Here is a 19,893-nt window from a genome sequence, read left to right on the forward strand (position 1 = left end):
ACCCAGCAGCTCAGGGCCCTGACTCCGGCAGAGCACAGCTGGGCTACCAGGTAGATGAAGGTTCCCGCTGGTGAGGGGTAGAGAGAAGGCTATCCTTAAGGGTATTTGCTTTTCTTTCTTCCTTTTAAAAACTGGACTGCCAGGGAAGCCCCCAAGGGAATATTTTTTACTATTATAGTGTAAGCATTTAATTGTTCAGTCGCTAAGTCACGTCCAGCTCTTTGCAACCCCATGGACTGCAGTGCACCAGGCTTCCCTGTCCTTCACTGTCTCCCGGTTTGCTCAAACTCATGTCCATTGAGGCAATGATGGCATCCAACCATCTTGTCCTCTGTTGCCCCCTTCTCCTCCTGCCCTCAATCTTTTCCAATGAGTCAGCTCTTCGCATCAAGTGGCCAAAGTATTTGAGTTTCAGCTTCAGCATCAGTTCTTCCAGTGCATATTCAGGGTTGATTTCCTTTAGGATTGACTGGTTTGATTTTCTTGCCATCCAAGGGACTCTCAAAAGTCTTCTCCAAAGCCACAATTCAAAAGCATTTTATTATAAAGGATAATAAAGGGTAAAAATGAAGAGCCAGATGAAAAGGTACACAGGGAGAAGTCTGGAAGGATTCCAAGCATAGAATCTTTGGTCCCCCAACAGTATTTTCAAGGAGGGATTATGATGGCTCTTGTAACTGAGGCTGGAAGAGGAGGGAGGTGAAGTCTGAGGGGCTGATAGAGAGGGAGGAATCTCAGGGTCAAGGGCAGAAAACAAGGAGAAGCTCAAGGATTACACAACCCAGCACTTGAGCTGAGTAGTAGGAGGTGGTGGAGGGGAGTGCTCAAAGCAGCCATATCAGAGGAGATCCAGTTTCTGTTCCGGATTTTAGTTCAGAGTGGGCTCAAAGGAGAAATAACTCAGGTGGAAGAGCCCTCTCATTCATTCATTCATTTGATAAACTCTTCTTCAGCATCAGGCACACAGGTGATCCAAAGGAGAAATCCACTCAGCCAGGGTTACCAGGGAAGGCTTCCTGGAGGTGGTGGTTCGTGTGTAGGTTGAGCCTGGAAGGACAAATTAAAGCTTTCCAGGGTGACAAAAAGAAGGAGTGCTTCAGGAGGCACGGGCTTCAGTGAAAAATTGTGTGGCCCATTTGTGAAAATGGAAGTAACATGACCAGAGGGTGGGTGCGTGTAGAGAAGGGCTGGGTGGCAAGGCAGGAATCGGATCATGGAGGGCCTGGGAGCCATAGAGGAATGCAGACGCACTTTTTAAATAAATTTTTTATTATGCATTGGGGTCTAGCCGATTAACAATGTTATGATAGTTTCAGGTGAACAGGAAATGGACTCAGCCATACATGTACATGTATCCATTCTTCCCCAAACTCCTGTTCCATCCAGGCTGCCACATAACATTAAGCAGAGTTCCCTGTGCTTTATAGCAGGCCCTTGTTGGTTATGGATGCGTTATTAATCCAGCGAAGGATTAAGCAGAGGGTGACCTGAACAGATTTATGACTTTAGAAATGGGGGTAGAGACTTCCCTGGTGGTCCATGGTTAAGACTCCACTCTCCCAATGCAGGGGGCCCGGGTTCGATCCCTGGTCAGGGAACTAGATCCCACATGCCACAGCTAAAGATCCCTCACACTGCAACTAAGACCCAGTGCAGCCAAATAAATAAAAATAATAAAAAAAAAAAAAGAAATGGGGATGGTGGATTGGAGGAGAGCCAGGTGGGAGGCAGGGAGGCAGATGGGAGGCTGTTTGAATGCAGCAGGTGAGGGGTGATGAAGCACCCCCTGCAGGATGGAGAGACAGGTGGGTGCTGGAGGGAGCCTCGGCAAGGTTGGGAACTGACCAGATGTGCCACTGGGATGATTTTGGCCATCACCAACCAAAACCGTTGCCTCCACTGGCCTAGCCAAGGAGGGCATCCACCCACTCATATAACACAGCAACCAGATGCTAAGTGGCTCCAGGGCTGGTGAAGAGGGGAGGAGGAAGCAGGGAATTTAGGACCAAGTGCAAATTCCAAAGGGAGGGATGAGGAGTCCACTGGGGGCCAGCTAGGGGCCAGCAGGAGGAAGTGCCAGGCTAGCTGTGCCAGCTGTGGGTCCCGTACCAATGTGCCAGGCACCAGTTCAGGGTGACCCCAAGCCCTGGTCTCTGAGGATTCTGGTAGGGGAGACAGACACCCATCACACAAGCAGGGCATGAGTCACCATTGACCTAAGAGCTGTGAAGGCTATACAAGAAGAGGAGCCGTGACCTGACCTGTCTTGGGGCCACTGCAGAGAGTGTGAACAGAAACCATGAAAGGAGGGGGATGGTGATTGTTCCCAGAGCAGAGGAGAAGGGCACAGGGAGAGGTGCCTGCTGTGAAAAACAAAACCAAAAACAGGGCTGCAGACCAGGCCTTGGAGAAGCAGCATCTTCCAGGGGCAGGAAGAAAGAGCTCACAGAGCAGATGTAGAGAGAGCGGCCTGATGGGGAGGCCGCACTCTTCTCTCAAGAACAAAGGCTATGGGGACTTCCCTGCTGGTCCAGTGGCTAAGGCTCAGCACTCCCAATGCAGGGGGCCTAGGTTCGATCCCTGGTCAGGGCTTCCCAGGCGGCTCAATGGTGAAGAATCCACCTGCCAATGCAGGAGACGTAGGAGACATGGGTTCGATCCCTGGGTCAGGAAGAGCCCCTGAAGGAGGAAATGGCGACCCACTCCAATATTCTTGCCTGGAGAATCCCATGGACAGAGGAGCCTGACAGGCTACAGTCCATAGGGTTGCAATGAGTCAGATATGACTGAGCAACTGAGCATGCACGCATGGGAAACTAGATCCCACATGCCACAAGTAAAGACTGTGCATGCCACGCAAACAAATATTTCAAAACACCAGGCAAAAATAAATAAATATTTAAAAAGAAGGAGAGGCTATGGCCGGGAGATGCTTGAGGGAGGGTCAGCTGCGCAGAGACCACCAGGTCTGACTGCTGGGGGCTCTGGTGACTCTGGCCAGCAGTTTCCACCGGTGCTGGGGCCCAGGTTGGACAGTTTGTCTCTGGTTTTCTGTCATCCCACTTTGATGTTGTTGTTCAGTCTCTGTTGTGTCTGACTCTTTGTGACCCCATGAACTACAGCACACCAGGCTTCCCTATCCTTCACTGTCTCCTGGAGTTTGCTCAAACTCATGTCCATTGAGTTGGTGCCCATCCAACCATCTCACTCTCTGTTGCCCTCTTCTCCTCCTGCCCTTAACCTTTCCCAGCATCAGGGTCTTTTCCAGTCAGCTCTTCCCATCAGGTGACAAAAGTACTAGAGCTTCAGCTTCAGCATCAGTCCTTCCGATGAATATTCAGGGTTGATTCCCTTTAGGATTGATTGGTTTGATCTCCTTCACTTGGGCTCCTGTGAAGGAGGGAGGGGGCAGCATCAGACCAGAGAATTGTGCCAAGCGGAGCCCATGAACCGGGAGGGTGCTCATCGGCCATGGCCTCTTCAGAGCCACCTGGCAGGTCAATGTCTTCTGTTCGGACAGTGAGACCAGTGATGGGGATGAAGGAGAGAAGGTGTGTGGCAAGTGGTGGGTACAATTGTGGGGTCAGTGTGAGGAGGGGTTTCAAGCTGGGTGTGCGCACTTCTGTGTGTGCACGAGTGCACACGTGTGTGTCCGTGCACACACACTCCCACGCACACGACAGGGCCGATGAGCAGCTGAGGGATGGGGTGGGCAGGAATGAGCAAAGTCATCCCCGTGGAAACACGACTCCCCGGGTGATGGGAGGGAGCAGCTGGGCAGTCAGGCAGGGGGGTGTGGCCTGTTCTGCCCAATGGTTCCGGCCGCTCCCCGGGCCGCCCTCCCCACCTGTTGACCAAGCCTGAGGAAGTGCCCGCACTGGCCTGGGCACTGCTCGGGCGTCTGGGCCCACTGTGACAGAGCTGCCCTCCGGTGTAGCCCTGGGTATCTTTGGGGCCTCTGTCCATGGGGGCCTTGGGAAGGCTGTGTGTGACCAGGTGGCTGGGATGTCCCTGCGTCCGTCTCCTGATGTGGGTCATTCCCCAGGGCCTTTGCCATAAGTTCCACAAAGAACAGGCTCAAGAAGGCTTTGGGGGAGGAGGGGAGTAGTAGCAACCAAGGGACTGGCCAGGAGACACAGTGTGTAGCTCTTATGGGCCTCCAAGGCCCCTCTATCCGCCCAGTTCATACAGGGACCACCAGCCAAAAGCAGTCCCTGGGAGCTCCGGTCCTGCCCCCACCATTGAAACTGTCCGTCTCTTTCTCCCCAGGACCTTACCCGTGTGTCCTGCTCTTCCATGTTAACACCTGCAGACTCTCCTGACGTGGCCCCCCACACACACCTTGCATTTTCTTGCTCCAGTTCCCCCTCCCTGCCCATAGGTTAGATCCCATGGGTCGTGGAGGAGGAAGCTATTGGGACTATCTCTAGAGCCTAGGAATCTTCCTTCTTCCTGCTCCCCATCCAGCATCACACCTCCCCAAAGCTCAGGACGAGGCGCTACATGTTCACACATCTTCCTTGTCTCCTCCCTCCAGGCAAGATATGGTGAATAGTGGCAGGTACACGCACTCTCCTCCTTCATGCCCCAGGCAGACATCACTAATCAATCCCAGCAGTCTCCTTACACCGAGTCTGTCTCCAGCCCACATGGTCTTTGCCCTCATCTCCAGGCAGCTAAGAGCAGCTGATCCACATCAGCCCTCAAGATGAAATCCATTTGCCATTCCTGCTTTAGGCTGACCCCGCCGGGGCCCTCACCTCGGCCCATCCTCTGGGTCTGCCCTCATATCCGATTCCTTTCTGCCTCACTGCAGGGTCGAGGTCACGGGGCTATAGCCAGCTGTGGTTTTCTCTGTTCCCCGTAGGCTGAAGCCACACAGTTTCCAGAACTCGGGCCCAGGAGGCAGTTGAAGGCACGGGGGCGTTGGCCACAAGTTCCCAAGGGAGAAGAAGACCTGGTTGGTTTTCTGTCAGTACAGAGGGGAGCCAACCCCCTGCTGGGGCGAGTGTGGTGCAGGGCTCGGGGTGGGGGGGTGATGCTCTGTGTCCAGCATTTGTGCAATAGCAGCACCCACAGGCACACCCTCCAGTTCTGACAGCGCCAACCTGCCCGCCCTGGCCCCAGGGCAGGCGGGAGGTGAGTAGCGGGACCGCAGGCCCAGGGCGGGGTGGCCGCCCAGCACCCCGGGGGCTGCACGCTACAGCTGCCCCAGCTGCCCGCCGCCCTGCTGGCCCCTGAGCCCAGGATGCGAAGATGGCCAAGGCGTCTCTGCCCACGGTGGTGCCTCTGGGCCCTGAGAGCCTACGCCCCTTCACCCGGGAGTCCCTGGCAGCCATAGAGCGCCGGGTGTTGGAGGAGGAGGCCCGGCAGCTGCAGAACAAGCAGATGGAGATCGAGGAAACCGAGCAGAAGCCGCGCAGCGACATGGAGGCTGGCAAGAACCTGCCGCTCATCTATGGGGACCCCCCACCGGAGGTCATCGGCATCCCCCTGGAGGATCTGGATCCCTACTACAGCGACAAGAAGGTCCGCACCGGGGAGGCCTCCCTCCACCTATCGGTCCCTGATCCATCCGTCTGCCTGTCCCAGGCCTCACAGCTCTCTCCCTGCCGCAGACCTTCATCGTGCTCAACAAGGGCAAGTCCATCTTCCGCTTCTCAGCCACTCCTGCTCTCTACATCCTGAGCCCCTTCAGCATCGTCAGACGCTGCGCCATCAAGGTGCTCATCCACTCATATCCTGGCGGAGTGGGGCAAGCGCAGGGGCGGGGAAAGGCAGGCAGGGGTCAGGGATGGGCAAGAACGTGGCGCTCTGGGTGAGGAGGCCCTCTGTCCTCCTCTCCTCCCCACCTGCTCCCTCACTTTCCTTGACCCTCCCCCCAACGCTGTTCAGCATGTTCATTATGATCACCATCCTGACCAACTGTGTGTTCATGACCATGAGTGACCCGCCTTCCTGGTCCAAGCATGTGGAGTAAGTGCCCCGCCCCCACTTCTCCTGGTTCCCTAGTGTCTCCGCTGGGAAGATGCCCCAAGTGACCATTGCTCTGTGTTCCAGGGGGACAAACACTGTCCCTGTCACTCCATCAGCGCCCTAAGTCCCCAGAGTGGCACACACCGCCACTCTCACCCATGTCCTCAGCCCCCTGGGCCCTCCCTCCCAGGAGGCCTGCCTCTGCCACCCACATCCTGGCCCAGGTGTGACACGCCTGGCCCTGGCCTGCCCTCTCCCCGCCAGGTACACCTTCACAGGGATCTACACCTTCGAGTCCCTCATCAAGATCCTGGCCCGAGGCTTCTGCATCGATGACTTCACATTCCTCCGGGATCCCTGGAATTGGCTGGACTTCAGCGTCATCATGATGGCGTGAGCAGGGGCCCCTGGGGGGCGTCTGGAGGCTGATGCGAGGGAAGGGAGGGGGCCAGGCCTTGGAGAGGGCAGCTGAGTGGGCTGGGTGACCCTCCGAGGCTGGGCTGCAGGGCTGTGGTCCGGCATGCAGACAGTGGGCTGCACCTTTCCAGGACCTGTCACTCTCCGGGTCTGACTTGGAGGCTGTCCATCTGGGTGCCCCCCACACAGTACATACGACCTGGCCCCCAGGCCCCCACCCACTGGGAGAGCTGGGCTACCCTTGCCACTCCCCCACGTCTCAGCAAAGCCCCTGCAGTGTCTTTCCCACCTCTCAGGCCCCAGTAGGAGCCTGTGGTCCCTGACCTGTCCCCTTGCATCTCCACGGTAACCCCAAATACAAGGATTCCTTGGGAATCCTCGTTCTGGGGCTCGTTCTGCCCCATTACCCACCCCTTGGCTCTGACACAGCCCTTGCCCCCAACCCCCACCCAGGTACCTGACGGAATTTGTGGACTTGGGCAACATCTCAGCGCTGAGAACCTTCCGGGTGCTGCGGGCCCTGAAAACCATCACGGTCATCCCAGGTACAGGGGAGGAGCAGGGACCCTCTGCCTGGGCCAGCTGGCCTGCCCCCTCACCCATGCCTAGAACGGGGCACTCAAGTTCTGGGAGCCTGACCCAGGGTCATAACCATCCCAGGTGGCATAGCACCCACATCAAAGCCTGGACACAGAGTTGGGGGTCCAGTGTGTCTACAGGGAGAAGAAGAGGCCCCAAGTGGGAGGATGGGCTTTGAGAGGCAGCATAGTAAGGTGGTTAGAGCACAGACTCTGGAGCCAGACTGCCTGGGTTCAACTCCCATCTCTACCACTTCCTGACTTTGACCTTGGTTAAACAGCTACCCTGTCTGCTTCAGTTTCCATATCGGTAAACTGGGAACAATGACAGTACCGCTCACTCAGTTATTATGAGAATTCAAAGCCTTGATAGCAATAAGGTGCTTAGAGCCATGGCTGGCACTGGGAGGTGGTGGTGGTTTAATCCCTAAGTCATGTCCGACTCTTGGCAACCCCATGGACTGTAGCCCACCAGGTTTCTCTGTCCATGGGATTCTCCAGGCAAGAACACTGGAGTGGGTTGCCATCTCCTTCTCCAGGGGATCTTCCCCACCCAGGGATCGAACCTGAGTCCCCCGCATTGTAGGGAATTCTTTACCAACTGAGCTACCAGGGAAGCCCTGGCATAGGGTTCATGTTGTAAATAAAATAAACAGACTGGGTAGAGCAGAGCACTCCAGCTGAGACACACAGAGGGACTCAGTGATGGAAAGTCCACATCCTGAGAGCTCAACAATGAACACACCACATACCCACTGAGCCATGAGGCCAAGGCAGTTCCAAAGTAATGTGTCGAGAAAAGCATGAAATAAATAGAATCTGGATCATCCAGACCCTCAAAAAAGCATGTGAAGAAACTGGAGAAGGTTCATTAAAGGAGAGAAGTGTAGTCACTTAGCCATGTCCAACTCTTTGCAACTCCATGGACTGTAGCCAGCCAGGCTCATCTGTCCATGGAATTCTCTAGGCAAGAATACTGGAGTGGGTTGCCATTTCCTTCTCCAAAAGGAGAGAAAGATGATCTGAAAGGCATGGAGAACAGGCTCTGGGAGACAGGGAAGTTGTCTTAATGCCAGGAAGTACCTTAGTTTTCTCTAGTCCAAAGCCCTTGTGAATTGCAGCTGAGGAAGGAGGGACCCCCAGAGAGAAGGCAACACGGAGTTAGCCACTGAGTCGAGGCCACAATACCTGCCCTCACTGCACACTTCTGCATCCTCAGAGCCCGTAGGGCTTTGATGATGAAGCTGCTGAGCATCTGTCTTCATACCAGGATAAGAAAAGGAAATAAATATTGAAGTGAGAGACACCCTGATTAGGCCCAAGGAAGGAATTATGGTTCTTTCATAAATTATGGAATCTGAGCCTGAAATTCCACACAATCTGGCTATGCCTTTGCCGGTTCAGAGGGGCAGAATGCAATGATATTGCAAAGTCAGTCTAGAGCTTCCCAGAGTGAACCCTGCTGTTCCTTGGGTGTTAACAGGCTAAAAGAGAAAGGGTTCTGTGTCAAATAAGCTGAAACATGGTATTAAAAAGTTTTTGTTTCTGCAGAACTTTTCCCAGCCTCTGGTAGGATAATCTACATAAGGACCCTCCAGAAGGGTATCACAGGGTTGGTTGTTGTTGTTGTTGAATCACTAAGTGGTGTCTGACTCTTTGCGACCCTATGGACTGTATGTAGCCTACCGGACTCCTCTATCCATGGGATTCTCCGAGCAAGAATACTGGAGTGGCTGCCATGCCCTCCTCCAAGGGATCTTCCTGACCCAGGGATCGAACCCACATCTCGTTCATTGGCAGGCAGATTTTTTATTACTGAGCAACTGTGGAAGTGCTACAGAGTTCAGCCTTCCAAAAACATGACTGAACCCCTTTCATGAAGGGCGCAGCTTGTGAGATTAGTGTTCTATGAACACTTTGGGAGTCCTGACTTAGTGACATTTATTAAGTTACACTGTGTGCCTGAGTGTTGTTGCTCTCCTGTGTTAGGCAACACACTGTGGAGTCTTCGTAGTCCATTCTTCTAGTGGCTGAGATTCAGTGGCCATTGGAAGGCTTGAGACGGAGGTTGTAGTCAGAGATGGATGGGGCTGATTTGGGAAGGCTTCAGGGAAGTAGCGCCGCAAGTAAGCCAAGGCTGGAAGGAGATGGAGCAGGCAGAGGCTCGGAGGGGCTGAGTCGGTGAGTCACCCCCTGCCACAGTCTCCCGCTCTCTGTGATCAGGGCTGAAGACCATCGTGGGGGCCCTGATCCAGTCGGTAAAAAAACTCTCGGACGTGATGATCCTCACCGTCTTCTGCCTGAGCGTCTTTGCCCTGGTGGGGCTGCAGCTCTTCATGGGAAACCTGCGGCAGAAGTGTGTGCGCTGGCCCCCGCCCTTCAATGACACCAACTCCACGTGGTATGGCAACGACACATGGTACGGCAACGACACCTGGGGCGGCAACGGCACCTGGTACGGCAACGACACCTGGGGCAGCCAGGAGAGCTGGGCCGGCAACTATACCTTTGACTGGGATGCTTACATCAGTGATGAAGGTAAGAAGGGAGGGCGGGAGGCCAGTGGGGTCTTTCCTAGCCCCATTGGCAGCCCTTGTGTGAGACAAAGAACATGAGGAAGGGACTTCCCGGGTGGTCCAGTGGCTAAGACTCCATGCTCACAACGCAGCGGGGCCCGGATTTGATCCCTGGGTGGGGGAACTAGATCCCACGTGCCCCAACTAAGTTCTCATGCTGCAACTAAAAATCCAGCATGCTGCAATGAAGGTCCCATGTGCTAAGACCCCACATGGCCAAATACATAAATAATTAAAAAAAAAAAAAAAGGATCATGGGGAAGACCTGAGTGTAAATCCATCACTTAACAGCTCGGGCAACCTCTGACAAATCGCTTCATCCTCCTGACCCTCAGAATCTTTACCTATAAAATAAAGACCACAGTGCTTCTCTCAAGTTTCCCTGGTGGCTCAGTGGTTAAGAATCTACCTGCCAATGCAGGAAACCTGGGTTTGATCCCTGGGTTGGAAAGACCCCTGGAGAAGGAAATGACAATCTGCTCTAGTATTCTTGCCTGGGAAATCCCATGGACAGAGGAGCCCGGCAGGCTACAATCTATGGGGTTGCAAAAGAGTCGAACCCAACTTGGCAACTAAACAACAACAGCTACCCTCTCAAAGGGTTTACAACAAACAAGGGTAACAGCAAACACCAAATTGTTTGGAAAATCCTAAAGCTTTGGCTAGGAAAAGCACAGTCCCGATGTGCGGGCTCCTCGTTCTCCTCCATCGTCCTGGCAGGGCCAGCAGCAGGCACCCACATCCTGTTCACACACCTAGGCTTCACAGGCGCACGCACACAAGACACCGTTCTCACGAAGCCACTCCTAGTCCACATGGCGCCTCCTGGCAGCTTAGAAAATGGACATGGAGTCGCCAGCTTAGAAACGCCACATTCTTCAACCTGGCATCCTGGATTCTAGCCCCCCACTCACTCCTCCACTTGGGGTCCCGCTCAGGTATGTGGTAGCCCCAGCACACACATACATGTCCCCCCATCTCCCTCTGTACCCCCACTATACCCCATAGAAGGCACGGCACTGACAGTAAAATGTATCTACCCAGAAAGCTTAGGACTTGGAGCTGCCCTTAAAGGAGAAGGAAGAAAACAGATAGCTAATGAGAACGTGCTGTATCACTCAGGTGAAAGTGAAAGTCACTCAGTCGTGTCTGACTCTTTGCGACCCCGTGGACTATACAGTCCTTGGAATTCTCCAGGCCAGAATACTGGAGTGGGTAGCCTTTCCCTTCTCCAGGGGATCTTCCCAACCCAGGGATGGAACCTAGGTCTCCCAAATTGCAGGCAGGTTTTTTACCAGCTGAGCCATCAGGGAATGCTACTTAATGCACTGTGGGGACCTGAATGGGAAAGTCCAAAAGGGACTCCACGTATATATGGAGTATATATGTGGCAATGGATATGTATGCGTGTGTGTGTGTGGCTGATTCATTTTGCTATACAGTGGAAGCTAACACAACTAAAGCAACTATACTCCAACAAAAATTAATTTTTTAAAAAAAAGGAGAGGGAAGGGGTGCCCCCAGAGCATCCATGTGGCGGTGCCCGTGATCCACACAGATGTGTCCACGGGTGTGCAATGGGCACTCTGCCCACAGTGTCCACGCGCTGACATGCTTCCTTTGTGACCTCTGACTCCCACAGGGAACTTCTATTTCCTGGAGGGCTCCAACGATGCCCTGCTCTGTGGGAACAGCAGCGATGCTGGGTGAGTGACACCCGGGAGGGTGGGGGGTGAATGGGAAACAGTGGCCCCAGGGTTGCCAGAAGATGGGGGATGGTTGGGGATGAGAACCTGGGGTGGATGGAGGTGTAAAGACAACTCGTGAGCATGCACGTGTTTTCAGGATGCAGACAGGACAAAAGGATGTTTTTTTTCTCGGAGTGCCCCCCATGTGGCCCCTAGTTGGAGCTCTCTTTTCCCCCTAAAACCAGTCCCCATCCTGTCTGCAGGCATTGCCCTGAGGGTTATGAGTGCATCAAGGCCGGGCGGAACCCCAACTACGGCTATACCAGCTATGACACGTTCAGCTGGGCCTTCCTGGCTCTCTTCCGCCTCATGACACAGGACTACTGGGAGAACCTCTTCCAGCTGGTACAGCGACCCCCTGCCCTGCCCTGCCCTGCCCCTCAGCCCCACAGCCCTACCTCCCTCCATCTCCTCGGCCTCCTCTGGGCTTGGTAGGACCCTTACCAAAGCCATCCCTTCCATGGGACCCCCCTCGGTGGCCCTATATATGGGTTTTTGGCACCTCTGGCATTCGGTTCCTGCCCAGATCTGAGCCTCAGCCTTTTCTTCCTTTTCCCCATTTGCTTAGGAGCTGAGATCTGAGCTGAGCACAGACTCCCAGACCTCCTCACAGTAACCAGTAGGGTTGCTTAGACACCAGTTCTGCCCATAATTATTTACCTGCCACAGTTTGCAGGTGGGCAGGTTGAGTCTGGAGAACAATGCCTTCCAGTCCCTGGTGATGTTTTTAACATTGACAATGTTAGTAATAATAGTAATAGGACTTCCCTGGTGGTCCAGTGGTTAAGAATCTGCCTGCTATGTACACCTGTGGCTGATTCATGTTGATGTATGGCAGAAATCAACATAATATTGTAAAGCAATTATCCTTCAATGAAAAATAAATAAAATTTTTAAAGTAAAAGAAAAAAGCCACATCTAAGACCTGGCACAGCCAAATAAATATTCAAAAAAAGAAGAAGGTGAGTCCACCTGCCCATGCAGGGGACATGGGTTTGATCCCTGGTCCAGGAAGATTCCACAAGCCATGGGGCAACCAAGCCCATGCACCAGGACTACTGACCCCATGCTCTAGAGCCCACACTCAGACAAGAGAAGCCACCACGACGAGAAGCCTGTGCCCTACAGTGAGAGTAACCCCAGCTCTTCGCAACTAGAGAAAGCCAGTGTGCAGCAACAAAGACCCAGCACAGCCAAAAATAAATAAATAACTGTAATGATAATAACAATAATAGCTTCTATTTGCTGAGCTCTTACTAGATGCCAGGCATCATAGGGACACTAGGATTCAAGCTGATCCCAAAGCCCACGTTCTCCAATTTTTATCCTGGATCTCTGATCTCAAGATGCCTGGCCAGGGTCCTCAGGGCTCTCTGAGTCAGGAGCCCAGGAAGGTCTGAGTCCCAAGTTCATATTTTGAAATGCCCCAGAATGTGGTTTAACCCGTCAAGGGTGGCCATAGAAGAAGATAGAAAGCTGTCTCTATTTGCAGATGACATAATTATTTATGTGCGTGCATGCTAAGTTACTTCCATCATGTCTGACTTTTTGCCACCCCATGGGCTGTAGCCCTCCAGGATCCTCTGTCCATGGGATTCTCCAGAAAAGAATACTGGAGTGAGTTGCCATTTCCTCCTCCAGGGATCTTCCTGACTCAGGGATTGAACCCACATCTCTTGTGTTTCCTGCATTGGCAGGCAGGTTCTTTACCACTGGTGCCACGTGGGAAGCCATACCTTGCCTCAAAAGCCCTCAAACTTCCAGGCTCTGTGAGGGATCCTTCCTGTCTGCCTCTCTGGGCAATGGTTGTATGGAGGGGGGCCCTGGGTGAAAGCAGGCAGGGTACCACGTGACACTTGCTCCCCCTCCCTCACTCCCAGACCCTTCGAGCAGCCGGCAAGACCTACATGATCTTTTTCGTGGTCATCATTTTCCTGGGCTCCTTCTACCTCATCAACCTGATCCTGGCTGTGGTAGCCATGGCCTACGCTGAGCAGAACGAGGCCACCCTGGCCGAGGATCAAGAGAAAGAAGAGGAGTTTCAGCAGATGCTGGAGAAATTCAAAAAACAGCAGGAGGAGCTGGAGAAGGTCTGGACTTGGGGAGGTGGGGGGAGGGGAAGATCCAGGGGTCTCCCTGCCCCTCAGCCCAGGTACCCTGGGCAGGCTGAGGGGCACGGGGAGGTGTGGGATGGGGGCTGCGAGACAGGGGATGGGGAGCAGAAGGCTCAGGCTGGAGGTTTGGTGGGGTGGGAGGCTCCCAGGCAATGGAAAGAGTATTTCGTAGCTCAGTGCCTCAGTTTCCCCATACATAACCAGGAATCTGGAGTAGTTAAACCTGAAGTCGCCTTCCAGCTCAAATATCTATGGTTTTATGATTTTTAATGGGCAGTGTCTGGGTCCAGGCTGAGGGAAAGGTGGGTGCTGATGAGGCCCCAGGGAGCAGCTGTGCATTCACCCATCCACCTCATGAAGTGCAGGGTCAGTTAAGGCTTCAGAGAAGGAAGGGTCTTCAGGGATGAGGGTCCTCAGTCACTTTGGTCCCTATCCTGTCATCCCCCCACCAACCACCCCTATTGCAGTAGACTGGGTGCAGGCCAAAAAGAGAGGTCCCCAGCCTGAAGGACTCAGGAAGAAGCTCTGAGAGTCCATTCCCATGGCTTGGTGACGAACTTTATGTCCATTACCCTTGCTGGTCCACAGGCCAAGGCTGCCCAGGCTCTGGAAGGTGGGGAGGTGGACGGGGACCCAGCACACAGCAAAGACTGCAACGGCAGCCTGGACACATCGGCGGGGGAGAAGGGGCCTCCGAGGCCCAGCTGCGGCACAGACAGCGGTATTTCCGATGCCATGGAAGGTGAGTGCCTAGCATCCCCAGACCCATCCTGCCCACCCTGCCCATCGGGCCACTCCGGCTTCCGGGGTGGGAGCAGGGAGGGCCTGGCTGGGCCCAGCTTCAGGACAGTAACTTAATATTGGCATTGAAGAAATGGCCATGATAAATATAGTCCTGGCTTAACCTGGCCCGATTCTAGCCACAAGGCCAGGCTGCGGCGGGAACTGGGGGCTTCCGGGAGGCCTTGTGGGCTGCCAAGGCAATGGGAAAGGGCAGGATAAGAATACTAACCAGGAAGGCCCAATGTTCCGGAAACTGGAGATCCTGTTCCACAAATATCTTCTGAGTAAAAGCTAAAGGTCAAAGTCAAACTCTGCCCAGATAGAGCCACAGACCCCCCAAAAAACCCCATGCTGCCCCCCAGGCCTCAGGAGACTAGGTAACAAGGATAGGTGGGTAGACATACACATGGATGGATGGTTGGAAGGATGGACAGATAGTGAGTGGGTAGGTGGGTGGATGGATGGGTGAGTGGATGGATGCATGGGTGAATGGATGGACAGATGGTTTGATGGATGGGTGGGTGGGCTGAAAGATTAATGAACGGGAAGATACACAGGTGTGTGGATGGATGAGAGGGAGGGAGGAGGAGGAGGAAATAATGCAGGAAAGGAAGATGCAGGGAAATCTGACATCAGAAGGATTGGGTCCCCTCCCCAGGTGTCTTGCCTTTTGGCAGGAAGGACTTGAAGGACTTTGCAAACCTCTATCCCAGCTGACCTTGCCTGAAGGGCATCCAGGTGTCTGTGCCCTGACAGAGAACACCCCAGGGGATGCTGGGCAGAGACAGCCAAGGAGATCACTCAACACTGCCCTTGCTGGGACCACTGTGGGAAGTTTGGGACCTCAGACACAATTTGAGGCACCTGCGGTAACACCTGGGTTGGGAGTGGGGTTGTTACTGTCAGAACCTGCAGCCTTTGGGAGGTCCGGTTTACTAATTGCTGGATGGGGGAGACACTCAGCCGTCCCCTCCCTGGGGTGTCCCATTCAGGCCCTCAAACCCACATGTCTATGGGACAGCCCCTGACTCCAGTTCCCGTTCCTCATCGATGACATGGGGGCATTAATATTATTACCTCATACATTTTTCGTGGATTAAATGAGATCACGCCCTGGCTGAGAACTCCCATGGGCACCAGAGGCCTGGAAAACCTGGAGGAGATGTAGCATATCCATGGGCCTGACAGAGCCCCAGGGGTTTAGAGCTGGAGGGGCAGGAACAGGGCATGTTTCCAGGAAGCTTACCCTGGTGGGGAAGGACTGGCAGGGTCCGGTCTGGAGGAGCCGGCGGCAGTGTGAGGCAGAGCCCCCAGGGAGGACTCGGTGTGCTCCTCAGAGGCTCTGGCCAGCAACAGTTGGAACTGAGACCCAGCCTTCTGCAGTGGCCTCCTGCCTCTCCCTGAGGCCCTCGGGCCCCTCCCTAGCCGGGATCGCAGCCCTGGGCCATAGGTAGTGGATGGAAGTCACCCTATGACATAGGGGGATTTTGTGCTGAAAAGGTGGAGCTGAAGTAGAGCACTGGGAGAAGTGACCTGGGATAAGGCTTCTGAGGGCATGGCTCTTTATGGGGCTGCCCTGGGGGCTCAGATAGTAAAGAATCTGCCTGCGTGTGATCCGTGGGTCGGGAAAATCCCCTGGAGAAGGAAATGGCAACCCACTCCAGTATTCTTGCCTGGGAAATCCCATGGACAGAGGAGCCTGGCCGGCTACAGTCCATGGACTCTCAAAGAGTCAGATACTACTGAGAAACTCCGGGAGTTGGTGATGGACAGGGAGGCCTGTCGTGCTGCAATTCATGGAGTCGTAAAGAGTCGGACACGACTGAGTGACCGAACTGAACTGAACTGAACACCTTCAGTTTCAAGGGACTGGTCACTGGGGGCGCGGAGCACTGAGGGTGGAGCTATGTGGGCGGGGTCTAGGGGTGGGTTTTGAGGGTGACCCACTGAGAGGCGGGGCTTGGGGTGGGCATCCCTGAGAGGGCGGGGCTTGGGTGTGGCGCTCTGAGGGGCGGGGCTTGGAAGGTGGGCTCAAAGTTGGAGGTGGAGGAAGGAGCAGGTGAGGGGGCGGATCCTCATCTGCCGTCTGTTTTCAGAGCTGGAAGAGGCCCACCAGAAGTGCCCACCATGGTGGTACAAATGTTCCCATAAAGTGCTCATATGGAACTGCTGCACCCCGTGGGTGAAGTTCAAGAAGATCGTCCACCTGATCGTCATGGACCCCTTCGTGGACCTGGGCATCACCATCTGCATCGTGCTCAATACCCTCTTCATGGCCATGGAGCATTACCCAATGACAGAACACTTTGACAGTGTGCTCAACGTGGGCAACCTGGTACGGAGGGGACAAGGGAGAGGTGGTCCTTACTGGGCAGGACAGGAGAGGGGCCACAGGGCCCACGGGCTGTGTGGGAATGAGGGGCACGATTAAGGGGCATAAAGAGACAGGCTGGGGTTATTTTCCTAGCATATGGGAATACAGGGACATGAGTTGATGTACCAGGGGAGGTACATGGGGTGATCCGTGGAATTTGGGTTTCAGGATATTTGGGGGCAGAGAGAGTGGGGATGAAGTACTGGCTTCTTAAGATCAGGACTCCAGGGGTTCTGGAGTCCAGGTCATGCCCTGGAGGCAGAGATGGGGGAGTGGGAGCTTGGGGGTGGGGAGTGAAGTGCTAGATGGCAAGTCTCTCCACTTTCAGAGGTTGTTGTGGGCCCCTGGAGAAGGGCATGGCAACCCACTCCAGTGTTCTTGCCTGGAGAATCCCATGGACAGCGGAGCCTGGCGGGTTATGGTCCACAGGGTTGCAAAGCATCGGCCATGACTGAAGTGACTTAGCCCAGGGGCCTAAGAGAGACCAAGGGACCCAGAAGATAGGGTGTAGAGCCATGGGCACCCAGGCCCAGGAGGCCCCAGCTCACCCTGAAGGCCCCAGGGCATCATTCCCCAGCCCTGAGGCCCCCTGCCCACTCCATTTCTCCAGCACGACCAGGCCAGCTCCCCTCTCAGCCCTTTCTGCTCCACTATTGTTGACACACACTGATCCTCCTGCTTATCCCTGCCCATTAGGAGCATTATCACCTCGTTGCCAGCCCCGGTGGAGCCTGACAAAGGGAAAAAGCCGCTGCCTCCTCCTCCAGCCCGGCCCCACCCTTCCCGATTCCCTTCTCAATCTGTCCAGGGTGGCCAATGGGCTAGATGCTCCCCCCACCCTGAGGGTGAGGGGAGCCCAGGGAGCGTTAATGTGTGGGGCCTGGAGCAGGATTAGGCTGGGGTGGGCAGCATGGGAATCAGACCCTGGACTCCCCAGCCCATGAGGCAGCCACATCTACCCCATGGAGCTGCCCGAGGCAGCTATGGCCAGGCTGGGCTGGAGGGGCAAGGGCGGGCTCGGGACTCGCCACGCAGCTGCTGGGGTGTGCGTGATGGGCCCAGCCCGCCGCCTGCCCACCCCCTGCCCACACTCTGCTGCCGTCTGGGCACCTGCTATGGTTAGGGACAGCTCCTGGGCGGGGCTCAGCATGTGCCTGGGCAGGCTGTGGACCCGGGGCAGCTGGTGCCTGGCAGGAGGGCGGGGGCCGTGCCCAGGGAGCTTTTAGGGACTCTGAAGCCCTCAGACAAGTCCAGGATTGTGGGGGATCAGCTCTGGTTTTCACTGATCCTCAACTTCACCTCCTGTCTGACCCCCCCCACCCCAGATTTCCGAATCCATCAAGATTTTCTGGGTCCTGGGACCTCCCCCCGCCCCACCCCCACCAACTAGGGTAGAGAGGCTGTAGAGTGTAGAGACAGGAAACTGAACTAAGCACCCCAAGACCTGGGTTTGAGACCTGACCTCATATGGACAGCGTGATTGAGAGCTTGTTGCTGACTTCTCGGAGCCTCAATCTTCTCTGGGATGGACGTGGTGATCATCCCTCCCAGCTTCGTGGAGATCAGGATACTGATGAGGCCATAACGTGAAACACAGAATGCTCTACGAGTGTCAAATATTATTATGAGCAGGTTGAGACCCCAGGAAGTCAAGTGACAGGCCCACAGTCACAAGGTCAGGAAGAGATGGGCCCCGGTCTCTGAGCAGTACCGACTCTGCCCGGTGGCATGGCTGTTCAGCTCCTCATTCATTCACACACACCTGTGGGCCATGGGTACACATGTACAATGCCTGCCCCCTCGGGGCTCTGTCACTCTCTCTTCTGGCCTCGAGGGCTCTGCTGGAGGTTTAAGAGTGGGGTGGGAGACTCTGGAGGCCCTGTGCCCCTGAGGCTTTGCACACCCCACCCCCCGCAGGTCTTCACAGGCATCTTCACAGCCGAGATGGTGCTGAAGCTCATTGCCATGGACCCCTACGAGTACTTCCAGCAGGGCTGGAACATCTTTGACAGTATCATCGTCACCCTCAGCCTGGTGGAGCTGGGCCTGGCCAATGTGCAGGGGCTGTCGGTGCTCCGCTCCTTCCGTCTGGTACATGAGGCCCCGGGACCCGGGCTGAGGGAGGGTGGGGTGTGGATGCTTGGAGGACACAAGCAGAAACCCCCAAGAAGCCAGAGGACTGGAAAGGAGGCCCCTCTGCCCTCGTGGGCACCCCTCTGCCTCTCAGAACCTTTCTCACTGGCAAAAGGGAGAAAAATGCCCTCCTCCTTATCACACAGGGCTGCTGGTAGACCAGAATGACAGCCCAGGAGCTGCCATTTGGACTTGACTCCTAAGTGAACTTGGGGGGGGCAGTGGGGCAGGGACTTCAGCCCATATTGCAGGCCTGAAAACTGAGGCTCAGGAAGTTCATCAGTAGTGGGATTAGGACTCTGAATTAGCATCCTTTTCACCACCTCGTAGGGACCTTTCATGCACCCACAAAAATGTAGAGAAAGTAAGATACGCCTCTGTGTACCTTTCACCTGGCTCCAACGGCCATCAACATCCTGTAGTTATTGTTTTATCTGTCCCCGCACTTTTTATGGGGGAGTATATTAAAGCAAATCCTGAGATTTTATTTCGCTTGTAAATGTTTTAGCTTTTATATGTAAGAGATGAGGACTCTTTCTTTTGATCATGTGAAGAGGATGAGGTGGTAGAATGCGAGCATTCCCATTTAACAGAGAGGTAAACTGAGGCCCCATATCCCTCAGAGGGTAGGAGCTGGAGCCATTCAAAAGAGTTCTTTCTGGGAAGCCCCTGGTGATCCAGTGGGTAGGACTCTGCACTCTCAGTGCTGAGGGTTTGGGTTCAATCCCTGGGGTCCCTGGGTCTCACCAACCCCTGCATTCCCCCTGCCCGGCAGCTGAGGGTCTTCAAGCTGGCCAAGTCATGGCCGACGCTGAACATGCTTATCAAGATCATCGGCAACTCGGTGGGGGCGCTGGGCAACCTGACGCTGGTACTGGCCATCATTGTGTTCATCTTCGCCGTGGTGGGCATGCAGCTGTTTGGCAAGAGCTACAAGGAGTGCGTGTGCAAGATCGCCGCGGACTGCAACCTGCCCCGCTGGCACATGCACGACTTCTTCCACTCCTTTCTCATCGTCTTCCGCATCCTGTGCGGGGAGTGGATCGAGACCATGTGGGACTGCATGGAGGTGGCCGGCCAGCCCATGTGCCTCACTGTCTTCCTCATGGTCATGGTCATCGGCAACCTGGTGGTGAGTGCATCTGACTGGGTGGCTCCCGCACCCTTGCCCAGAAAATCCAAGTGTCCCATGCA

At 54.9% G+C, this 19,893-nt stretch overlaps 1 protein-coding gene across 1 annotated transcript in view; it reads left to right on the top strand.

Annotated features, from left to right (window-relative positions):
* Positions 1-19,893, top strand: part of SCN4A (sodium voltage-gated channel alpha subunit 4) — a 52,552-nt gene that overhangs the window by 14,045 nt on the left and 18,614 nt on the right. The window contains exons 2-14 of the mRNA XM_055575528.1: positions 4,868-5,529; positions 5,619-5,736; positions 5,886-5,976; positions 6,241-6,369; positions 6,847-6,938; positions 9,195-9,509; positions 11,190-11,253; positions 11,499-11,640; positions 13,176-13,385; positions 13,998-14,151; positions 16,289-16,527; positions 18,484-18,657; positions 19,475-19,831. Of these exons, the coding sequence (XP_055431503.1) occupies positions 5,257-5,529; positions 5,619-5,736; positions 5,886-5,976; positions 6,241-6,369; positions 6,847-6,938; positions 9,195-9,509; positions 11,190-11,253; positions 11,499-11,640; positions 13,176-13,385; positions 13,998-14,151; positions 16,289-16,527; positions 18,484-18,657; positions 19,475-19,831 (2,358 nt within the window). The 5' untranslated portion in view covers positions 4,868-5,256. The remainder of the gene's footprint in view (positions 1-4,867; positions 5,530-5,618; positions 5,737-5,885; positions 5,977-6,240; positions 6,370-6,846; positions 6,939-9,194; positions 9,510-11,189; positions 11,254-11,498; positions 11,641-13,175; positions 13,386-13,997; positions 14,152-16,288; positions 16,528-18,483; positions 18,658-19,474; positions 19,832-19,893) is intronic.

The sequence above is a fragment of the Bubalus kerabau genome, chromosome 4 (genome assembly GCF_029407905.1).
Source record: "Bubalus kerabau isolate K-KA32 ecotype Philippines breed swamp buffalo chromosome 4, PCC_UOA_SB_1v2, whole genome shotgun sequence".
In the NCBI taxonomy this organism is placed as follows: domain Eukaryota; kingdom Metazoa; phylum Chordata; class Mammalia; order Artiodactyla; family Bovidae; genus Bubalus; species Bubalus kerabau.